This window comes from Pelophylax lessonae (assembly GCF_965119305.1).
Source record: "Pelophylax lessonae genome assembly, chromosome: 1".
NCBI classification, from domain to species: Eukaryota; Metazoa; Chordata; class Amphibia; order Anura; family Ranidae; genus Pelophylax; species Pelophylax lessonae.
In genome coordinates, this window is record NC_138768.1 from 429,491,443 (window position 1) to 429,512,173 (window position 20,731).

Genomic DNA, 20,731 nt, shown 5'->3' on the forward strand with positions numbered 1-20,731 from the left:
TTTCATATTTAAATATATTGTACTGTTGGTCTTAAACAATTTGCCACCTGGAAACTGGAAAGAGCCAAATACAAATTCTGACAGGCTACCAAACACTTATTTTGGTGCTCATGGAATAAACTTAAAGTGAACCTAGCATCAGAAAAATGTTATCATGTTAAGAGCATGCATGTCAGTAATGTTTAAATATGGGACTTACAGGTATTTATTACATCTTATGGATCATAGTACTCCTCCAGACAATGCCTCTAGTGTCTTTCCTTTTTAGAAGAAAACAGCCATCTTTGTTCAAACGACATCAATAGTCAGCATCTGTTTCCTGGACTGAGATACCAGCTCAGAGGACACAGTTAAGTACATCCTGGTGTCTATGTAGTTCCTGACTATAATAACAAATGTTTGACACAAACTAGCCCCTTCTGCAGTCTCTCACCTTGTTACTGTTGTAGGTGCAGGTGCACGTCCCCAAATTCATACAGTGTGCATTTGGGGACATGCACTTGCATCAACACACATGTCCAATTGGGAGCAGCAGCTGTGTCTGTGCAGCCGCTGTGTCCCCACTGACATCAATAGGGCTGCTTGGACAGGGATGCACTGAACACTGGTGCATTCCCGTGTGGGTAAATCCGGCCCTTCACAGGCATAAGCTTTAGTACACTCTATGTGAATGAGGCCTACAGACCAGAATATTTATTAAACTTTTAAATATGTAACACAAATATTGCCACAAACAAAGTAAAACCTTTTCTAGACAAGACTCTAATTCTAACAACTTACCACACATGAGAAAACTGTTGTAGATCAATCACAGAATGCTCAGGATTATTGAAGACACTCTTGCTTATCTTTAAGCATCCACGAGACAAACTGCAAACAGAAGGTTGCCTTGGTGTGCCATTTTTTTCAGCGAAGCAGGATTCAATGTATCCAATTGGTTTAGTCAACAGATGACCTGTTAAAATATTTTTTCAGAAAAGAAAAAAAAGCATTTATTTTGATTCCTAGAAAAGAAAATGAAATGGCATTTAATTATTTTATGAATTTGTGACAGTAGATCATAACATAGAACTACTCTATCAATCTCTTCAAAACTTCAAATACTATAATTTGTAAAGAACTTTGCAAAAGGGTTTATAAATAATTTAACATTTATTTTTACTCCTCTGTAGTCCTGTTAGAATTGATGACCAATTACAACTTGGAAATAGCAAAAATTGACCGTTTGTCGGTTTAAATCAGTTTTTCGTCCATTCCATTTTTTTTCAATGGAACAAAAATAGGGCTTTGATGAGTTTAAAAAAAATGGATTTTGACAGAAGCAGATGTAAACTGATTTCAAAATGTCTCCATAGAGATGCATTGATGTAGGTTTTTCATCCGTCAACGGATGGATGAAAGACAGACAAACAGAGCTCCTGTATGAAAGGGGCCTAAGTGGAAATCTTGTTTCCTGCCCTCACATTGCAGTGCTCTGTGCTGCTATAGCTGAGTAACAGCCACACCTCTCATAGAGACTTGTTTTGACGAGGAAAAAAGGAGGCACATTTGATCAGCTCTGCTACGGAGTGCCAATTACTAAATACACAAGATCTAACTCGGGTGCTTACTGGACTGCACAATCATATTTAGACAACCTGCACAGCTGCTACAACAGCAACATGGAGGTAAGATTATGAAAACTGAGATTGTATGGCGTACAATGTCTGTCTGGTTGCATATCTATTTCTGCAAGTTCAACTTGGCTTTAAAAATAAGCTTGAGCACCATAAGCCTGCACACATTTATTACATTACACCAAAAGTTCTGCCCTCTTCAGGTCAATGCTGAAAAAAAAGAGGGGCATCACTTCCTTGATATGAGACTCTGTCACTCCCTTATACAAAAGTGAACTATTTGTCTAAATACATATTTTCAAGAAATGATCACTGATAAATGTTGGATCAAAAATGGACTGCGATTTATCCCTATGGGCAGCCAGATGCAAGTAAACTGTGTGTGCATCTACCTATATCCACGACACTACCTGCCTGGAGTTTGCATGTTCTCCCTGTGCCTGCATGGGTTTCCTCCCACACTCCAAAGACATGCTGGTAGGTTAATTGGATCCTGTATAAAAAAAAAAAAAAAAATTGGCCCTATTGTGTATGTATGTGAGTTAGGGACCTTAGATTGTAAGCTCCTTGAGGGTAGGGACTGATGTGAATGTACAATGTATATGCAAAGCGCTGCGTAAATTGACAGCGCTATACAAGTACCTGAAATAAAATAAAATAAATATCCACCCTCATCCAGGTCCATTTAGGCTGATTAGACCAAGTGCAATACAGTTGCATCCAGGCCCGCTTTTTTGATCTGATCAGATGTGGTTAGGTATTTAGCCCCCTTTGTGTTCTCTTTTTCCTCCATGATAAAATCAGAATGAACACAGATGTCACATTTGTGACATCCATTTCTGTTTTGATCTGACATACCGGGAAAGTCAAGGATTCCCAGGTGAGATGGAACAGAGGGCACCCATGTGAAAGGAGCTAAATATTTAAGTATGCTGCCACTCCAGTTCTTCATTACATTGCCAGGGCACATTCTCTTCATTCTTTCTTACATGGCCCAGTATCCCTCACCTTTAAGCAGGAGAGGTTTTCTTTTTAGTTCAGATGGAGTAAGGAATACATATGGTTAGAATGTACCACAACTTGTTTACTACGATATTATTCTCTTCTTCTGAAGAAAACTTGATAAACAGTCAGAGGCTGGAGCATGCAGACAACCATGTCACCACAACCCTAAATCCTTGGTCACTGACAGCCTGAAGTTCCAGGCACTAGGCCTATCAGAGGCAAGTGTCATTAGGGCACTTCTGCAGAGAATCACTACTACAGTTTTAAAAGGACAAGCGCACATTCAAAGAGAACATTTTTACCCTGCCTAGCCCACACTTATGTTTTTTTTACTGCTGGACAGTGGGCCATCTGCCAAGTGTCTCTAGTCTCTACAGATTGTGCCATGGAAATCCATGAGGGCCTACGGCACAAGCACTGCCAACAACAAGGAGGCTTGTGGCAGCAGAATTCACACTATCTTGGAGGGCCACAGCTGCAAAACCTAGATAAGCATGGGGGGTGGTTGGCTAGTTTAGATCAGGGGGACTAGGCAGGGTGGACAAGTGCACTTTTGCTGAGACAAAATTATCATGTTCAAAAAAATATTTACATTGCAAGGATTTTAACAAACTTTATTGCAGATTTCTACTTTTCTCTGTTGTAAAGTTATTGATGCAAGTCTTATCAGCATTTAAATAAAACTGTGAAATTGGGCCTGTTACACACAGTTTTTTTTTTTAATTAAACCCAGTGGTCTGAATCAGTGGTATCTTTAGGTTTTGTGCTGCCCTAGGCTGTTCTAAACTCGTGCACCCCCTAATTTAACTACGGCCCACCCCTTCCTGTCAATTCCACACCCCTTCCTGTTTCAGACCCACCCTGTCATCTGTAAACCACACCTTTCTCTTTAGGCTCCACCTTTTCCTCTCTGTTCATTAAAAGTGGGTACAAAGTGCCTACTTGTATATTTTGTTGTTTTGTATGGGTACGCCGGTTCGCAGGAGCGCTCCCGGGGGCCCCCACTAGGCAGCAGGGATGCCGATCCACGGGGCTGGCGGCCACAATTGCCGCCGGGCACCCACGATCGCTCCCCGCTGAGAGAGAATGACAGTCTGCTGTTCTTTCTGAAATGATCACAGAGCGCCTGTGATCCTCCTATTTAGGATCACAGGTCTCTATGGTCATTTCACAAGTCCCTCCCCCATACAGTTAGAAAAGCTACTCTAGGCTCACAGTTAACCCTTTGATCACCCCTGGGTTAACCCCTTCCCTGCCAGTGTCCATATTACAGTAACAGTGCATATATTTAGCACTGAATACTGTAGTATTGAAGAGAGTAATAGTAACGGTAGCCTAAAATTGTGTTTCTTACCTGCTGTCCTGGCCTAGGGGTTCCTTTGTCCTCCTCTCTCTCCTCCTCCTCCTTGACACAGACAGACCCCGCCCTGGCGAGAAGTTAAGTGTGTAAGGATGCCGCGTGGAGAAGAGTAGGCGGAGCATTAAGCTCTGCCCCCACCCATTTAATTACGTACAGCCGGTCTGGCCAGTCACCAGCCGCTCTATGGGGGTGCCAGTCCCTCCCTCCCTGGCAAAGTACGCCCCCTACTCACTGCCGAATGCCGATAAGTGACACTGTATAGCAAGCCGCCGGGGACTGTATGTGTGTGGGAGGTGGCCGTGGGAGGCAGACACAGGAGGCGGGACTCAGAGGACGGATGGGGGTTTTTGTTTGTCAGCCTATGCCAAAATACAGCACTGTTGCCAGGTGTGTGGGTGCAGGTGTACAGCCCTGAACATAGACAGTGTGCATTCAAGGCCATTCACCTTCAAATTAGGACCTGCAGCTGGCTTCGTACAGTCTCTGTGTTCCCATAGAGTAAAAGGCAGCTCAAGGAGCATGAACAAACCACTCTTTCAGACAGCCAGAGTACTTGTGTGAATGAGCCCTTAGGGCTTGTTCATATGTGAGGTTGGGGGGCAGTAAAATCCCACAGTTAAGCTGCTCCTTTAACAATCCCAACCACTATCCCCTTTAGCTGCAGTGGCAGCAGCTGGGGTTGAAAACATGCTACAGCCGTGGCAGGATTGAAACCCCTGTTAAAATGTGACCCATTCAAGTGAATAATGCTGCTCTGCAAGTGCCCTGCAACCACATGCATTGTAAGACATGCTAATGTGGGGTTGAAGAGTAAACAGGCTGTGAGAAGGAGATACAAAACCTCCTAATTGCCTGTCAAATGCTCTTTGAAGAGCGATCTGTAAGCAGATCACACTTCAGGGGGGAAAAGCACACATGAACGAACCCTACATTTTGATAACAGCCCTGTTGGGGGACTTTGGTGAAATATCAGGGGTCTAAATAGACCCCTGATGTCTCACTTTTGTGACATAAAAAGGGACTGAGGACACAAATGTCTTAATCCTTTTCTCCACAGCCTCAGCTACGCTGAATAAATGAAGCGCTCTGTATAGAAGCTCCCAGTTCATTCATAAACTGAAAATCCTGTTTGCTATGCTTCAGTTATGAATGAACACAGGAAGAGATTAGTAATGATTACTCACTGTTTTCATTCAGGAAAGGAAAATGCCGGTAAATATGACTCAATCTTTCTGTGCCCCGCTGCAGCCAGTGGGAGAGAGAAGAGAAGAAGCTGGTAGCACTGCAGAAAGGGGCCAACAAGGCGTTCAAAGCAATGGGAAGGGAGGTGAATAGAGCAGTGAGGCTGATCCCCCTGCATCAGCTGAAAGTCAGCAGGAGGGAGAGGAGAAGAAGCCACCTGTGCTTCAAGGGTAGCCACAAGGGGATCGGTTTCACAGATTGCCCCCGCCGATCAGGTGCACAAACAGGGCTGCTGGTGGTAGTATAGCTGGCCATCCTGCTTGTTAGGTGCTCAAGCCACACTGCTGAACTGATGGAGCCCAAGCCCCATACAGAAGGGCTGGCTATACTGCCTTATCAACAGTCCTGCTTGCAGCTACAGCGTGGAAAAATGCCCTAGCAGCAGAGGATTAGCCCAGGATAGTGACAGCTTCCTGGTGGGCTCGTTCAAATGGGTTCGGACTAAGAAACAAACATCCCTATGCTGATCCCTAGTCACAACACAGACCACAATAAAAACCTGAAAGAAGCGCTGATGTTTCCCCATTATGTCCAAAACCATAGAAAACATTTAGGCTGGAACTGCAAACAGATAAAAAGAAAATCCCTAAGATGCACATTTGGGAATTTTTTTTTGTGTTTTTTTTTTTTTTAAGGGTCTACTTTACGCTTTGTGCCTTTATTTTACATACAGACCTAGCTCACATTCATTTTTACAGGATTTGTGTACCTCAGAGTTCTCTCCCAGAAAGAGGTTATGATCTATAAAATATGGAATAAACCCATTTTCTTTTGTTGCCTTATATCTGCTTTAAACGTGTGTTCCATTTGCCCACATTAAAGTGGAACTTCACTCACTTAGGCCCCTTTCACACATACGGTCCGTTTGTCAGTTTTTCATCCATCCATTGACGGATGAAAAACGGACATCAATGTATCTCTATGTAAAAACGGATGACAACGGATGATCATCAGTTAACATCCGTTTTCATCGGCTTCCTTCAATGTCCGTTTTTTTGAACGGATGAATGCCCTATTTTTCATCCGTCAAAAAAAAACGGATCGGACGAAAAACTGATGAAAAACAGATAACAACTGACGAAAAACGGATGAAAAACGGATACATTTTGACCTACCTGAACTGATGAACTGAACGGACCGTATGTGTGAAAGAGGCCTTAATCAACTATTGACTATTTGTATACCTCATGCTGCAAGCATTAGCTAATAGATAGGAAATTAGACCAAGTAAATATGTTAACCACTTCCATACCATATGACGGCCTGAGCTTTGAGTGGGGATATCTGAATGATGTCTGCAGCTATCATTCAGATATCATTTCTTTCAGCCGGCAATTCAACGTGTGTTCCATTCCCCCCCCCCCCCCCCCCCCGATGCTTCTACCAACTCGCCCGTGCGATCAGCGAGACAGAGAAGGACCCTCCCGGCAGTCTCTATGACTCTCGGAGGCCTGGGCACTGCGTTTTGACGTCACGTCTGGCATGGCAGTTGTAAATACTGCCATGATCTAGACTGGAAAACCAAAATCTTTTTTTTTTATTTTTTTTTTTTTTTATTTTAGGCATTCCAGCCTGGAGGAGAGATCTGGGGTCTTACTGACCCCAGATCTCTCAATAAAGAGGACCTGTCTTGCACTACTCCTATTATAAGGAATGTGAACATGGCAATAAAAGTGATCAAAAAAATTTTTTTTTAAGGCCCCATGCACACGGGGCGTTAGAAAAAACGTACGTCAAAGTTAGTTCTGACGCCGGAAAAAGCAGCTGTAAAAACGTGCTTTCAGTAGCTTTTTCCATTGGCGTTATTGCACGTTTTGCCACGTTGCTTTTAGCAGCGTTTTTTTTTTTCTTCCATTCAAAATCAATGGTTCCCTATGGGAGCCTATTGATTTGAATGGAGGTCGCACCGCAACACCGCAAGTCGGATCCGACTTGCGGGGCGACTTGCGCTGTGAGAATCTTGAGGGGGAACTCCACGCCAAAATGGGAAAAAAACGGCGTGGGGGTCCCCCCCAGGGTTCCAAACCAGGCCCTTCGGGTCTGTTATGGAATTTGAGGGTAACCCCATGCCGAAAAAACGGCGTGGGGTCCCCCCCAAAATCCATACCAGACCCTTATCCGAGCATGCAGCCCGGCAGGCCAGGAAAGGGGAGGGGACGAGCGAGCGGGCCCACCCCCCCTGGACCACACCAGGCCACATGCCCTCAACATGGGGGGGGTGTTGGTGCTTTGGGGCAGGGGGAGCTCTGCACCCCCCACCTCAAAGCACCTTGCCCCCATGTTGATGAGGACAAGGGCCTCATCCCCACAACCCTGGCCGGTGGTTGTGGGGGTCTGCGGGCAGGGGGCTCATCGGAATCTGGAAGCCCCCTTTAACAAGGGGGCACCCCAGATCCCGGACCCCCTCCCTATGTGAATGGGTATGGGGTACACTGTACCCCTACCCATTCACCCCATAAAAGGCAGTGTATGGAAATAACGACAAGAGACGTTTTGGAAAATTTATTAAAAATCTTCATCCGACTCTTCTTGTCTTCTCCTCTCCGGGGTCTTCTGCTCTTTTGCTGTCCGCCCTTCTTGTCTTCTCCTCTCTGGGGTCTTCTGCTCTTTTGCTGTCCCCCTCTTCTTGTGTCCTTCTCTCCAGGGTCTTCTGCTGTCCCCTCTTCTGCTGTCCTCTCTTCTTTTCTTCTCCTCTCCGGTCTTCTGCTCTTTTGCTGTCGGCTGTCGGCTGTCTTCTTCCTCCGGTCCTCCTCCGACGACGTCTCCGCTGATTATGCCTATCTCCGGTCTCTTCAGCTTATTATATAGCCATTAGGGGCGTGGCCCCGATGACGTCATCTGGAGACCCCGCCCCTCATGTCACAGATGACGTCATATGTGACATGAGGGGGCGGGGTCTCCAGATGACGTCATCGGGGCCACGCCCCTAATGGCTATATAATAAGCTGAAGAGACCGGAGATAGGCATAATCAGCGGAGACGTCGTCGGAGGAGGACCGGAGGAAGAAGACAGCCGACAGCAAAAGAGCAGAAGACCGGAGAGGAGAAGAAAAGAAGAGAGGACAGCAGAAGAGGGGACAGCAGAAGACCCCGGAGAGAAGAACACAAGAAGAGGGGGACAGCAAAAGAGCAGAAGACCCCGGAGAGGAGAAGACAAGAAGGGCGGACAGCAAAAGAGCAGAAGACCCCGGAGAGGAGAAGACAAGAAGGGCGGACAGCAAAAGAGCAGAAGACCCCGGAGAAGACCCCGGAGAGGAGAAGACAAGAAGAGTCGGATGAAGATTTTTAATAAATTTTCCAAAACGTCTCTTGTCGTTATTTCCATACACTGCCTTTTATGTGGTGAATGAGTAGGGGTACAGTGTACCCCATACCCATTCACATAGGGAGGGGGTCCGGGATCTGGGGTGCCCCCTTGTTAAAGGGGGCTTCCAGATTCCGATGAGCCCCCTGCCCGCAGACCCCCACAACCACCGGCCAGGGTTGTGGGGATGAGGCCCTTGTCCTCATCAACATGGGGGCAAGGTGCTTTGAGGTGGGGGGTGCAGAGCTCCCCCTGCCCCAAAGCACCAACACCCCCCACATGTTGAGGGCATGTGGCCTGGTGTGGTCCAGGGGGGGTGGGGCCGCTCGCTCGTCCCCTCCCCTCTCCTGGCCTGCCGGGCTGCATGCTCGGATAAGGGTCTGGTATGGATTTTGGGGGGGACCCCACGCCGTTTTTTCGGCATGGGGCTACCCTCAAATTCCATAACAGACCCGAAGGGCCTGGTTTGGAACCTTGGGGGGGGACCCCACGCCGTTTTTTTCCCATTTTGGCGTGGAGTTCCCCCTCAAGATTCCCACAGCGCAAGTCACCCCGCAAGTCGGATCCGACTTGCGGTGTTGCGGTGCGACCTCCATTCAAATCAATAGGCTCCCATAGGGAACCATTGATTTTGAATGGAAGAAAAAAAAATGTATAACGTGGCTTAACGCACGTTAAGCAACGTTATAGCAAAGTTATTCAGCTTTTAGCAGCGTCAGGCGTTTTTAACGCTGTAACGCTGGTCCTCAGAACGCGCAGGTGGTGGGTTCTTGTTGCAGCCTAAAAACGCCTAAGCCACTTACAGCTCAAAAACGTCTGAGTGTGCATGAGGCCATAGAATAACATGGAGGGGCGTTTTTAGGCTGCAAAAAGAAAACGCCTGACGCTGCTTACAGCGGCGTTAAAAACGTCCCGTGTGCATGGGGCCTAAAAGAAAATGTAAAAAAATAAAAAATAAATAAATAAAAAATGTAAGTGCCCCCGCGCTCGCATGCAGAAGTGAACGCACACGTACGTCGTGCCCACATATGTAAATGGTATTCAATCCACACATGTAAGCTATTGCCACGAATGTTAGAGCGAGAGAAATAATTATTTGTAACTCTAAACAGGTAACCTGTAAAAATATTTAAAGCGTGTCCTATGGAGATTTTTTAAGTAACGAAGTTTGGTGCCATTCCACGAGCGTGACAGGTTCAGTATCTATTTACTCGGCGTAACATTATCTTTCACGATATACAAAAAAATTGGGCTAACTTTAGTGTTGTCTTTTTTTTTTTTAATTTATCAAATCGTTTTTTTCCCCCCAAAAAAACGCGTTTGAAAATTGCTGCGCAAATACTTTGTGACATAAAAAGTTGCAATGACCGTCATTTTATTCCCTAGGGTCTCTGCTAAAAAAACATATATAATGTTTGGGGGTTCTGAGTAGTTTTGTAGCAAAAAAATAATGATTTTTTTCATGTAGGAGTGGTGTGCTATAATTGGCCCGGTATAGAAGTGGTTAATTAGGGAAAACTTCACCTATCAGCATAGAAATGTACCTCGTAAATTTTTTAACATGTGGCAGTCATGGTTAGATTCACTAGGTCTTTCACCACAACAACTGATCATGGAGGGACTACAGGGTTAGAATTACTAAGGCACTTAAAGGAAATGATGAGCATAAAGCTCGATTCACACCTATGCATGTTGCTTTTGAGCATTTCTGTAGTGCTTTTTGCAGTGCTTTCCACGTTTTTTGACGATTTTGCCGTGATTTGCGTTCCGAGTTAAATTTTTTGGGAAAATTTGTTGTTGGGAAGATTTAAAAACGCAAAAACGTAAATCGCAGCAAAATCGCATGTAAAAATGCAATACATGCTTTTCTGCAGCTTCTCTATTGAACCAAAAAAAGCATAGTTTTGCATTCAAAAAAATTCCCTGACCCTTTCCAAAAACGCAGAGGCACAAAAATGCATTGATGTGAATGTGTTCCATAGGAACCCATGTTAAAAAATTGTCCTGCATTTCTGCAAAAAGCATGAAAAAACACATTGGTGTGAATGGAGCCTTATGGGCTGGGAACTAGGGCTGGGCGATATGGCTGAAAACTGTATCACGATATCAGTGTTTCATATCGGTCGATATCGATAAATATTGATATTTTTTATTACCCATTTAAAATAAGGACCAGGAGAAAAATGTTACATTTAAACATTTTTATTTTAAACTTAACCTTCCTCTGATCATAATCCCCTCAGTTCTTAAGACAATAAAATGTCAACACAACCATACTTGCTTTGCGTCCTCTGTTTGCTTCCGACGAAGAAGAAAAAATGAAAACAGAAGTATGCAGCGCTTGATGGAAAACACAAAAACAGGCAATCACTGATATATATATATATATAGATGAATTTCCACAATGTATCAGAGTGTACTGAAAAAACAGTAGAAGGAGAGTCCGTGGAGAGGAAAAAGTCCAATAAGAAGCTCAGGTGATAAGTTGAAAAGATGTGACCTCCACATCCTGGTAAAATCCTGCGGGGATCTCTGAATGGATGGTGCGGCAGCTGCAGCCCGGTCTCCTGCGATGTAAAACAGGAGGACACTACAGGGTATACACAGGGCGGACGATCACCGGTCCCCTACCGGTTTCGTCAAAGCGTGACGTCATCCAAAGTCCCAATGAAAATCAATCAGTACCTAACCGCTATCCAATCATAGCCTCCGAGCAAGTAGGCGGCAACTTCCAACTGTAAAAAAGAGAAAAAGCAGGAGGAATAGAAGCCGACTTGCAGCGCTATGAGTGAGACTGCTTAAGGAAAAATATCGAACGTTTTATCGAACAATTTTTTTATTGATATCGATCACGTGTCTATCGCGATACATATCGTTATCGTTTTATCGCCCAGCCCTACTGGGAACATTACCTTATATACCCAACCCAGTACAAGAGATGAGGTCAGGCGTGTTCGAGTTCATACGTGCCCGATCCCCCCAGGAAGTCGTCACTGCACTCCATTAATCACAGGCAGTGAGACATTTCCCGATCTGTGCAGCTGCGGATCAGGAAATGTCTCATTGCCTGTGATTAGAGGAGTGCAGTGTCGGCTTCCTGACCGGGATTGGGCACGTATGAACTCGAACACGCCTGACCTCATCTCTGCCCAGTACCCAAGGCCACCTGTCTCAGGAATTGTTTTATGATATACTGTATTGTTGTTAAGGAGATCTATATGTGTTCTATCCACTAAGGCAGGGCTTGACAAACCCCGGGTGCCAGGTCGCATTGGCGACTAGAATTAGCAGCCTGGGTTACACTGCCGAAGGGGTCTTGATCCCAGGTCTCCTGTGAGGTGCGGGAGTCTCCGGCATGCGGGCTGCGGCTCCCTGACACCCGCATGCGGCAGACTCCCACATCTCCCAGGAGACTGGGGATGTCAGGCAAAAGAGTGGTGTCTGTCAGCTGTGACAGAACGGAGCAGATGCTTCTTGTGTAGTTCCGGCTCCGTCCTGTCACAGGCTGAGTGATATCAAATGCACTCCGCCTGTGACAGGAGAGCTACAGGAAGCATCAGCTCTGTATGCTTCCTCCAGCGCTGTTCAATGATCTCGGCCAGCATTTCCCGCCAACAGTACCAGGCAGCAGTACCCACAGCAGTACCCACCAGCATTACGTCACATGTGCTAGGGGTGCAACTAGCCCCCAGCATATAACTGTAAATATCCCAGCATGTGCAGTGTTTCTGACTCCTACCACCATGACCACTTCAAATCACTGAAGTGCACACAAGTACACATGGATCGAATGCCGGTGTTCCGTGAAAAAACCATACCCGTGAGAAAACCATACCCTCGTCACTTCCGGAGGGTATGGATTTCTCACGGTAGTTTAACTTGCGGCGGTTACATTATAACAGCTCCTCTGCATCATGCCTCATGTCCGCTTCTTCCCCTGTCACTTCCCTGATCTCGGTTAATAAATATAAAAGCGGATCACGGAGCACAGATCGCCGTCACTTACATTTCATACACCCGCCGCCGCTTTTATATTTATTAGGGGAGATCAGGGAAGTGACAGGGAGAGGAGATGATTGATGTTGCAGCAGAACTGTTTTAATGTTACCGCCGCAAGTATTAGTGCCGTTAACATATCATACCCTCCGAGCATGCGCACTTGTGAACTTCTTTCTTGTTCAATTACGTCTCCGGGGCTCTGAGCATGCGCTCTGCTGCGCTGCTCTGCTGTTTCAGACCGGAAGTGACGAGGGGGTATGGTTTCCTTCACGGGGTATGGTTTTTTAACGTTACACCGGGCAACATCAGCCGGTTCAATAAAAACTGGCCGCCATTTGGCCCGTGTGTATAGCAGCTGGTCCGACAGAAGCCGGCCATTCTGCATGCGCGAAAAAAACTGGCTCCAAACTTTTTTAGCTGGTTCCTAGATTTCAAACAAATGTGTCAAGTCCTGCACTAAGGAAACATCAGTATGGTGATCATGCAAATATGTGCCTGATGAGTTTATATTTGCTGCTCTAGTGCATAGCACTGTATAAGATTGTTCTTATGATAATATGTATCTAATGTGGATATCGGTTTACTCTCTCTTCAATAAAAATGTTTCTTGATTTAAAAAAAGTATATTTAGTTACATAGTTACATAGTTAGTGAGGCTGAAAAAAGACACAAGTCCATCCAGTTCAACCTATGATGTGTGTGTGTGTGTTTGCTTTTAACCGTACATTGTATACCCCTGTATGTTGTGGTCTTTAAGGTGTCCATCCAATAGTTTTTTGAAACTATCAAGGCTCCCCGCTGATACGACTGCTTGCGGAAGAGAATTCCACATCCTTACCCCTCTTACAGTGAAGAACCCCTTACGCACTTTAAGGTTAAACCGCCTTTCCTCAAGTTTTAGTGAGTGGCCACGTGTCTTATTGTATTCCCTTACTCTGAATAGTTTGTTCCTTATGCTAGGGTCGCCAGTACAGTATTTGTACATTGATATCATATCCCCCCTCAATCGTCTCTTCTCCAGAGAGAATAGGTTCAGTGCTTGTAGTCTTTCCTCATAGCTGATGTCCTCCATTCCCCTAATTATTTTTGTTGCCCTTCTCTGGACTTTCTCCAGTTCCAGCACATCCTTCCTGAGGACCGGTGCCCAGAACTGGACAGCATACTCCAGATGTGGCCGGACCAGAGTTTTGTAGAGTGGAAGAATAATCTCTATATTTACTTGTTTTAAACTTTTTTTTTCCATTTCTGCAGTTACTTCCTGCATTCCAGGCTTAGGCAAATGATGCTATACATCCCAGGAGTCTTCAGAAGAGAAGGATGGGTTTTCTCAGCTAAGCACCCCCTTCTGCCTGTGTTCTATCAGAATAGCGCTACCCATCAGAAAATGCAATGGAAGTGAAGTTGCGAACACAATTGCTTATTGCGCACGCTCTATGCGTTCCAACATGGCCGCTATGCGTTTCAATAGGTTTCCTAATGTGACAGAACATGAAGGCAGCAGCGGACATTTTCTTACACCCAGGCAAAGGTTAATTTTCACACTTATTTTAGCAGTAAAATCACCTTAAATACTGAAATAGACTACTTCACTGCAACCGAATGAAATAGTCTGTTTCACTATATAATCAGTTTGTCGCTGAGCAGTGCGGGGTGTACCAAGATGGCCGTCACCACCTTCTGCTTGCAGGTTTCTCACTATAGTTACTATAATACAATAAAATTACAAATAAAATACTCTGATTCAGTCTATAAGCTGAGTTTACTGCTAAAATAAATGTAAAATTCAAGACTTGCATGGGTGTAAGAAGATACATAGCGGCCATGTTGGAACGCATCGCGCATGCGCAGTAAGCAATTGTTGCTCAGAACGTCACTTCTGTTACATTTTCTGATGGGTAGCGGTATTCTGACAGAACACCTGCATGCTATAGCTCAGGGCAGATGGATTCCAGGAAATAAATTCTACATGAATCATCTGCCCTTACTCAAGATGACCACGGCCAGAAATGCTAGGGGATGTTTTTCAAAGTGATTTCTCACAAAAAAAAAAAAAAAAAGCATGGAGACAGACATGGATGGATGGGGGAGTTTGCTTTGAATGATAAAACCAAATTAAATAGCATTTTTGGTTAGTGCTCAGATGCAGTGTAGTTCCACTTTAAACATGGCTGCCCATGTGCCTACCTGTCTCCAGTGAAGACATCGTGGGCTCCGTATCCCTCTTCTCTTGGCACTTTTCACATTTCTTGTCCATTTATGTTGCCTCCGACCGGCACGAAGCTTGGTTGTATCTCCTGTACAGGCTAAAGCTCTAATCGCAGAGCTGTGTAGGCTTCTCTGGGAATTGCTTAAGTCACCTAAGCCCCTTTCACAAATAGAGTGCATACAAAACACTGAGCTCGTATACTATTCACCTCCTATATCAAAATGGTTACCCACTATATAAGGTGTCCAGTCGAATGCAGTGTGTTTATATCTAATAAATGATATTCTTCTCAGTCAGTACTTCTAGTAAGAACACAGTATAGTCTATTCTCCTCTATCAGTGCACCCTATAATACAGCACAGCCTGTCCTCTTTTCCTCTATACAGCCCCCATTATTGCATAGACTCTGCTACTTCCACTCCTCGTTGCACACTGTCTGCAGACACTTCCTGGTTGTGACATGCTGCTGGTCATGTGACATGCCGTGCTCCAATCAGTACTACTCTGTGCGTCCCCTTGTTTGTTCCTCTCCTCAGCTCTAGCTAAAAATGTTTGTATAAATTGTAATGTAACATAAAACGAATTCTTTCTCCGCTTGAAGCAATTAGTAACAATGCTTGATAAAAGCAAAGGTAGACAGCTATATGCTCTACTATGAAGTCTATTATTAGAGCCCTTTTACGATGAGGAGCTTTTTAAGCGCTTTGGCTGAAAAAAAAAAGCGCCTGTATAGCTCAGGAAAACCTATTCCTAATGAAATCAATGAATGCTTTCACACTAGGTAGGTGAAAAAAATACTGCAAGCAACATCTTTGGGGCGCTAAAAAAAGCGCCTCAAGAACACCCCTTTCCAATGAAATGAATGGGAAGCGTCTCAAAAGCGCCTCAAAATGGTTCTTAACCACTTGCCTACAGTGCACTTTCACCCTCTTCCTGCCCAGGCCGATTTTCAGCTTTCAGCGCTCTCACACTTGGAATGACAATTGCGCGGTCATGCTACACTGTACCACACAAATAGAGCTTTCTTTTGGTGGTATTTAATCACCGCTGGGTTTTTTATTTCTTAATAAAGAAAAAAGACAGAAAATTTCGAAAAAAAAAAAAGTTTTTCTTATTTTCTGTGAGTAAATTTTGAAAAAAAATACATTTTTCTCCTTCACTGATTTGCGCTGATGAGGCGGCACTGATGGGCACTGATAGGCTGCACTGATGGGCACTGATGAGGTGGCACTTATGGGCACTGATGAGGTGGCACTGATGAGGAGGTACTAATATGCTGCACTGATGAGCACTGATAGGCGGCACTGATGAGCACTGATAGGTGGCACTGATGGGCACTGAGAGGTAGCACTGACGGGCAGCACTGATGGGCACTGACAGGCGGCACTGATGGACACTGACGGGTGGCACTGATGGACACTGATGGGCGGCACTGAGGGACACTGAAGGGTGGCACCATCAGTGCCCACACTCAGTGCCCATAGTGCTGCCAGTCAGTGCCCATCAGTGCCTAGATGAGCAGGCACTGATAGGCACTGACTGGCAGCACTATGGGCACTGATGGGCAGTTATGGCACTTTATTTCACTCTTGTGTAATCAGGGCACTGGTGATCAGTGCCCTGATTACATTTCCCTGTGTCCCCTATGAGGAGGAGCGGCTGATTGGCTCTCCTCGCCTCACTCACTGACAGTATGAGCCGAGGAGAGCCGAATAACGGCACTTCCTCATTTACATGTGACCGGCTGTAATTGGACACAGCCGTTCACATGGGTAAAGAGTCATGTCATTGACTCTTTACCGAGATCGGGATCGTGCCGTGTCCTAGCAACACGGCGCGGTCACGATCGCCGCTCCGCTCGCCCCCGGGGGTGTGCAAGAGAGGCTGTTCTGGTGTGCTGTCATATGATGGCGTCCCAGGATAATAGCTACATCGCTCCACCGTCATTTGACGGTGGGCGGGTAGTAAGTGGTTAAAGCAGTTTTTGAGTCACGTGTGTATAAAAAAAAAAAGCACACTGCTAATGCCTCAAAATCGTCTTAAAGCGGTAATATACTCCACTTTTTAACTTTTACCTACAGGTAAGCCTATAATAAGGCTGACCTGTAGGTAAAATTAATATCTCCTAAACCTGCACAGTATAGGAGATATTCGCCCTACATGCAGCGCATGCGCTCTGAAGGTCCGGCGGACCTTCAGAGCTCCTTGCCGGCTCCTTGCCGAAAAGTGAACTCCCACGCATATGCGCGGGGGTGAAGTCATCGTGGCTCCGGCCACTCACAGCGCAGGAGCTGCTGAAACCAGAAGAGACGCCGAGGGATCATGACAGCTCCCTCAGCGGTGTCTTGGCAACTGTGTAAGGGCTTTTTTTTTTCTCAGGGGGATACTACCACTTTAAAAGCGCAGCAAAAGCACTCAGAGTTTTATAGGCAGTTTTCAAGCTCCTCAGTGTGAAAGGGCTCTTACAGTATTCTACTATAATGCTGTAGAAGGAAGCGATCATGCCCTTTTTTTAGTTTTGGATGGAGTGGAGAGATATTAGAATACCTGTAGGGTTTTTATTGCTATCTAGGAGAGATTCACCCTCTCTATTTGTCCGGTTTAACCACTTGCCGACCAGCCGCAGCAGTTATACGGTGGCAGGTTCCCGCGAATCGCCGTACCTGAACGGCGGTTCGCGGAAGCGCTCCTGTGGGCGCGTGCCCGCACCCACTCGCCACCGGGCACCCACGATAGCTCCCAGAGAAAAGAGAACAGCAGTCTGCTGTTGTAAAAACAGCAGACCGTTATTCTCTCTGCTATCAACACAGAACCCCTGTGTTCCTGCTATTTAGGAACACAGGTCTCTGTGTTGATTTCACAAGCTTATCCCCCGCACAGTTAGAAAACACTTCCCTGGGATCACACTTGACCCCTTAATCACCCCTAGGTTAACCCCTTACCTGCCAGTGTCATTATTACAGTAACAGTGCATATTTTTAGCACTGATTACTGCAGTAATGTCACTGGTCCCCTCAAAAGTGTCAAAATGTCAGTTAGGGGTCCGATCTGTCTGCAGCAATGTCGCAGTGCCGCTAAAAATCGCTGATCGACGCCATTACTAGTAAAAAAAAAAGACATAAATCTTTCCCCTAGTTTGTAGACGCAATAACTTTTGCGCAAACCAAAATACGCTTATAGGGATTTTTTTTACCAAAAATATGTAGCAAATAAGAGGATTTATGGCATACTGACAAGTGACTACATCCATATGAGCCTGCCTTTGGATCCATAACGAGTAATTGCATATCTGTAGTATATGGCATACTGACAAGTGACTACATCCATATGAGCCTGCCTTTGGATCCATAACGAGTAATTGCATATCTGTAGTATATGGCATACTGACAAGTGACTACATCCATATGAGCCTGCCTTTGGATCCATAACGAGTAATTGCATATCTGTAGTATATGGCATACTGACAAGTGACTACATCCATATGAGCCTGCCTTTGGATCCATAACGAGTAATTGCATATCTGTAGTATATGGCATACTGACAAGTGACTACATCCATATGAGCCTGCCTTTGGATCCATAACGAGTAATTGCATATCTGTAGTATATGGCATACTGACAAGTGACTACATCCGTATGAGCCTGCCTTTGGATCCATAACGAGTAATTGCATATCTGTAGTATATGGCATACTGACAAGTGACTACATCCATATGAGCCTGCCTTTGGATCCATAACGAGTAATTGCATATCTGTAGTATATGGCATACTGACAAGTGACTACATCCATATGAGCCTGCCTTTGGATCCATAACGAGTAATTGCATATCTGTAGTATATGGCATACTGACAAGTGACTACATCCGTATGAGCCTGCCTTTGGATCCATAACGAGTAATTGCATATCTGTAGTATATGGCATATTGACAAGTGACTACATCCATATGAGCCTGCCTTTGGATCCATAAAAAGGGATTGCATATCTGTGGTTTAATGCCGTTAACTTCATGCTTATGTAGATCTCTGTAGTGGGGGTCTGCATCTTCTGGTAAGCAGCTGTGTGATGGGGTGCTGGTGAAGGCTTTTTAACAGGACCACAGAACAATTTCCATCTGTCTTCACAGAGTTTTATATGAACTTATTTATTTATATAGCGCTGCACAATTCTATTTTTAGCTTTTGTTGTTGATTAACAATATTGTGCCAGCTGCTTCTTTTGTGTATGATATTCAATTTTTTAGCTAAGAGCAGCAATTTCTATATTACTTGTATATATGAAACACTTACCTATTTAGTCATTTTTTTTGTCACTTTCTAGTTATTATTTTTACCTTGATATAGAGGCAACACGATCACACGTTTTAGTATTGATTCATTTTGGTTGTGGGACCACATTTGGTGATTGCAGCAGCTGCACCCTGTAATTTCCTAATTTCCATCAATAGGTGGCAGCGCGCTACTACCGCATTTATATACTAAGATCTCTTCTTTCATGCTGCTGGCACCACTCTGGAAACCACTACCGGGGACAGGAGGTGGAGTGCAGTTGGTACCACTCTGAATGGGACAGAAGCCAGCACTACAGAGGAGGCATCGACTTATGCGGCTCTTGCTCCTTACTACAGCTTCAACATTACAAGTAGTCCATCTGCATTGCACTCTGTTTGATGGTCTGGGATGGCAGTGTTAGCAAGTACAGACCGCGATCTACCAGTCAACTCTCTGTGATTTACTGGTTGCTGACCGCCAACTTAGGAAGAAGTGTTTGGAACTAGGATTGAGGAGTAAGGCAATTGATGCCCAATGCATGATCTTTTTTTTCCTGTAGTTTGGCTTTACTATAACACTGTCTTCATTTTAGGATGGTATTGTATTTAATGTACTTAATAAACTATCTGAAAAAAGAAAAGATGATTTATTGGTACATGTAAGAACAAGTCTTAGTCAAATATTGTTTGTGTAATCAAACAAAAGTCAGGTACTTTATTTGACAGCAGATGAATTACAGTGACCGCAGAGCTCTATAATCTATTTATTTAATTAGTTAATAAGAGCACTTTACATGTTTATTTTATATAAAAGACATAACAATGGTAAGCTCTTCTTGTCAGAGTAAACACGGCAAATCCTACAAACACAGAAAGCAAAATCTGCTTATAGATAGATATTATTGCTAATAAGTTATACATACATGATGATAAGGCCCTATTCATACTATGTGTAGCAGGAATGCACGTTTCCACACGTTTCTTTTTGCGCATTTTTCACGCATTTATTTGAATAGCAAACACACCAAAGAACCTCATGTATCAGTGCCAGGCACGCTTGGAGATTTGTGTTTTGTTGCAGTTTTTGCACATTTGGCTTTCGACAAACATGACAAAACCAGACCACATTTTGGATGCAATTAAGAAACAATAATAAGCGAGCCATGCATTTTGACATATTTTCAGAACCACCGTGTGAATGCAGCCTAAGTAAAAATTATTTAGCACAGATAAGACTAATTGAACTGTTACAATTATGAATGTGGCAATTACATTAAAAAATATATATAACTGGTTGAAATTTTAGGCTGCATTTCCACTTGGTCACTTGGAAAAGAATCACACATTTGTGCCGTGCTCTCAGAAATATGGCAAAACGTGTGGTGCAATTTTGGCGCATGCGCCTTGCTAACTGCCACAGTTTGGTACATGGAGGAAATGCATTAAAAAGGTGGGGGAAAAAATGTGCACAGGACCTAAAGCAAACTGCAGGTATTTAAATATGCAGTAGTTCTGTTTAAAAACAATATATCTTCATGTTAGACAATTTATAGGTTCTTATTGGTTTATTGAACAAATTAGAAAAACAAGCCGATCAGATCTTTTCAAGTGCTAAGCAGAAATATGGAGTCTGATTGATACTGTGCAAACTTTATTATACCAAAGTCTCATTGTAATACATTTTATGCCAAAAACTTTTTTTCTCATGAAATTACCATTGCTGGCCCTCTTT

General features: G+C 44.4%; 1 protein-coding gene across 1 annotated transcript in view; it reads right to left on the bottom strand.

Annotated features, from left to right (window-relative positions):
• TRMO (tRNA methyltransferase O) overlaps positions 1–14,920 on the bottom strand; it is a 42,246-nt gene extending 27,326 nt beyond the window's left edge. The window contains exons 1-2 of the mRNA XM_082263502.1: positions 14,711–14,920; positions 781–955 (exon numbers count right to left, since the gene is read on the bottom strand). Coding sequence (XP_082119628.1) covers positions 781–955; positions 14,711–14,780 — 245 coding nt within the window. The 5' untranslated portion in view covers positions 14,781–14,920. The remainder of the gene's footprint in view (positions 1–780; positions 956–14,710) is intronic.
• Between the last annotated feature and the right edge of the window lie 5,811 nt (positions 14,921–20,731).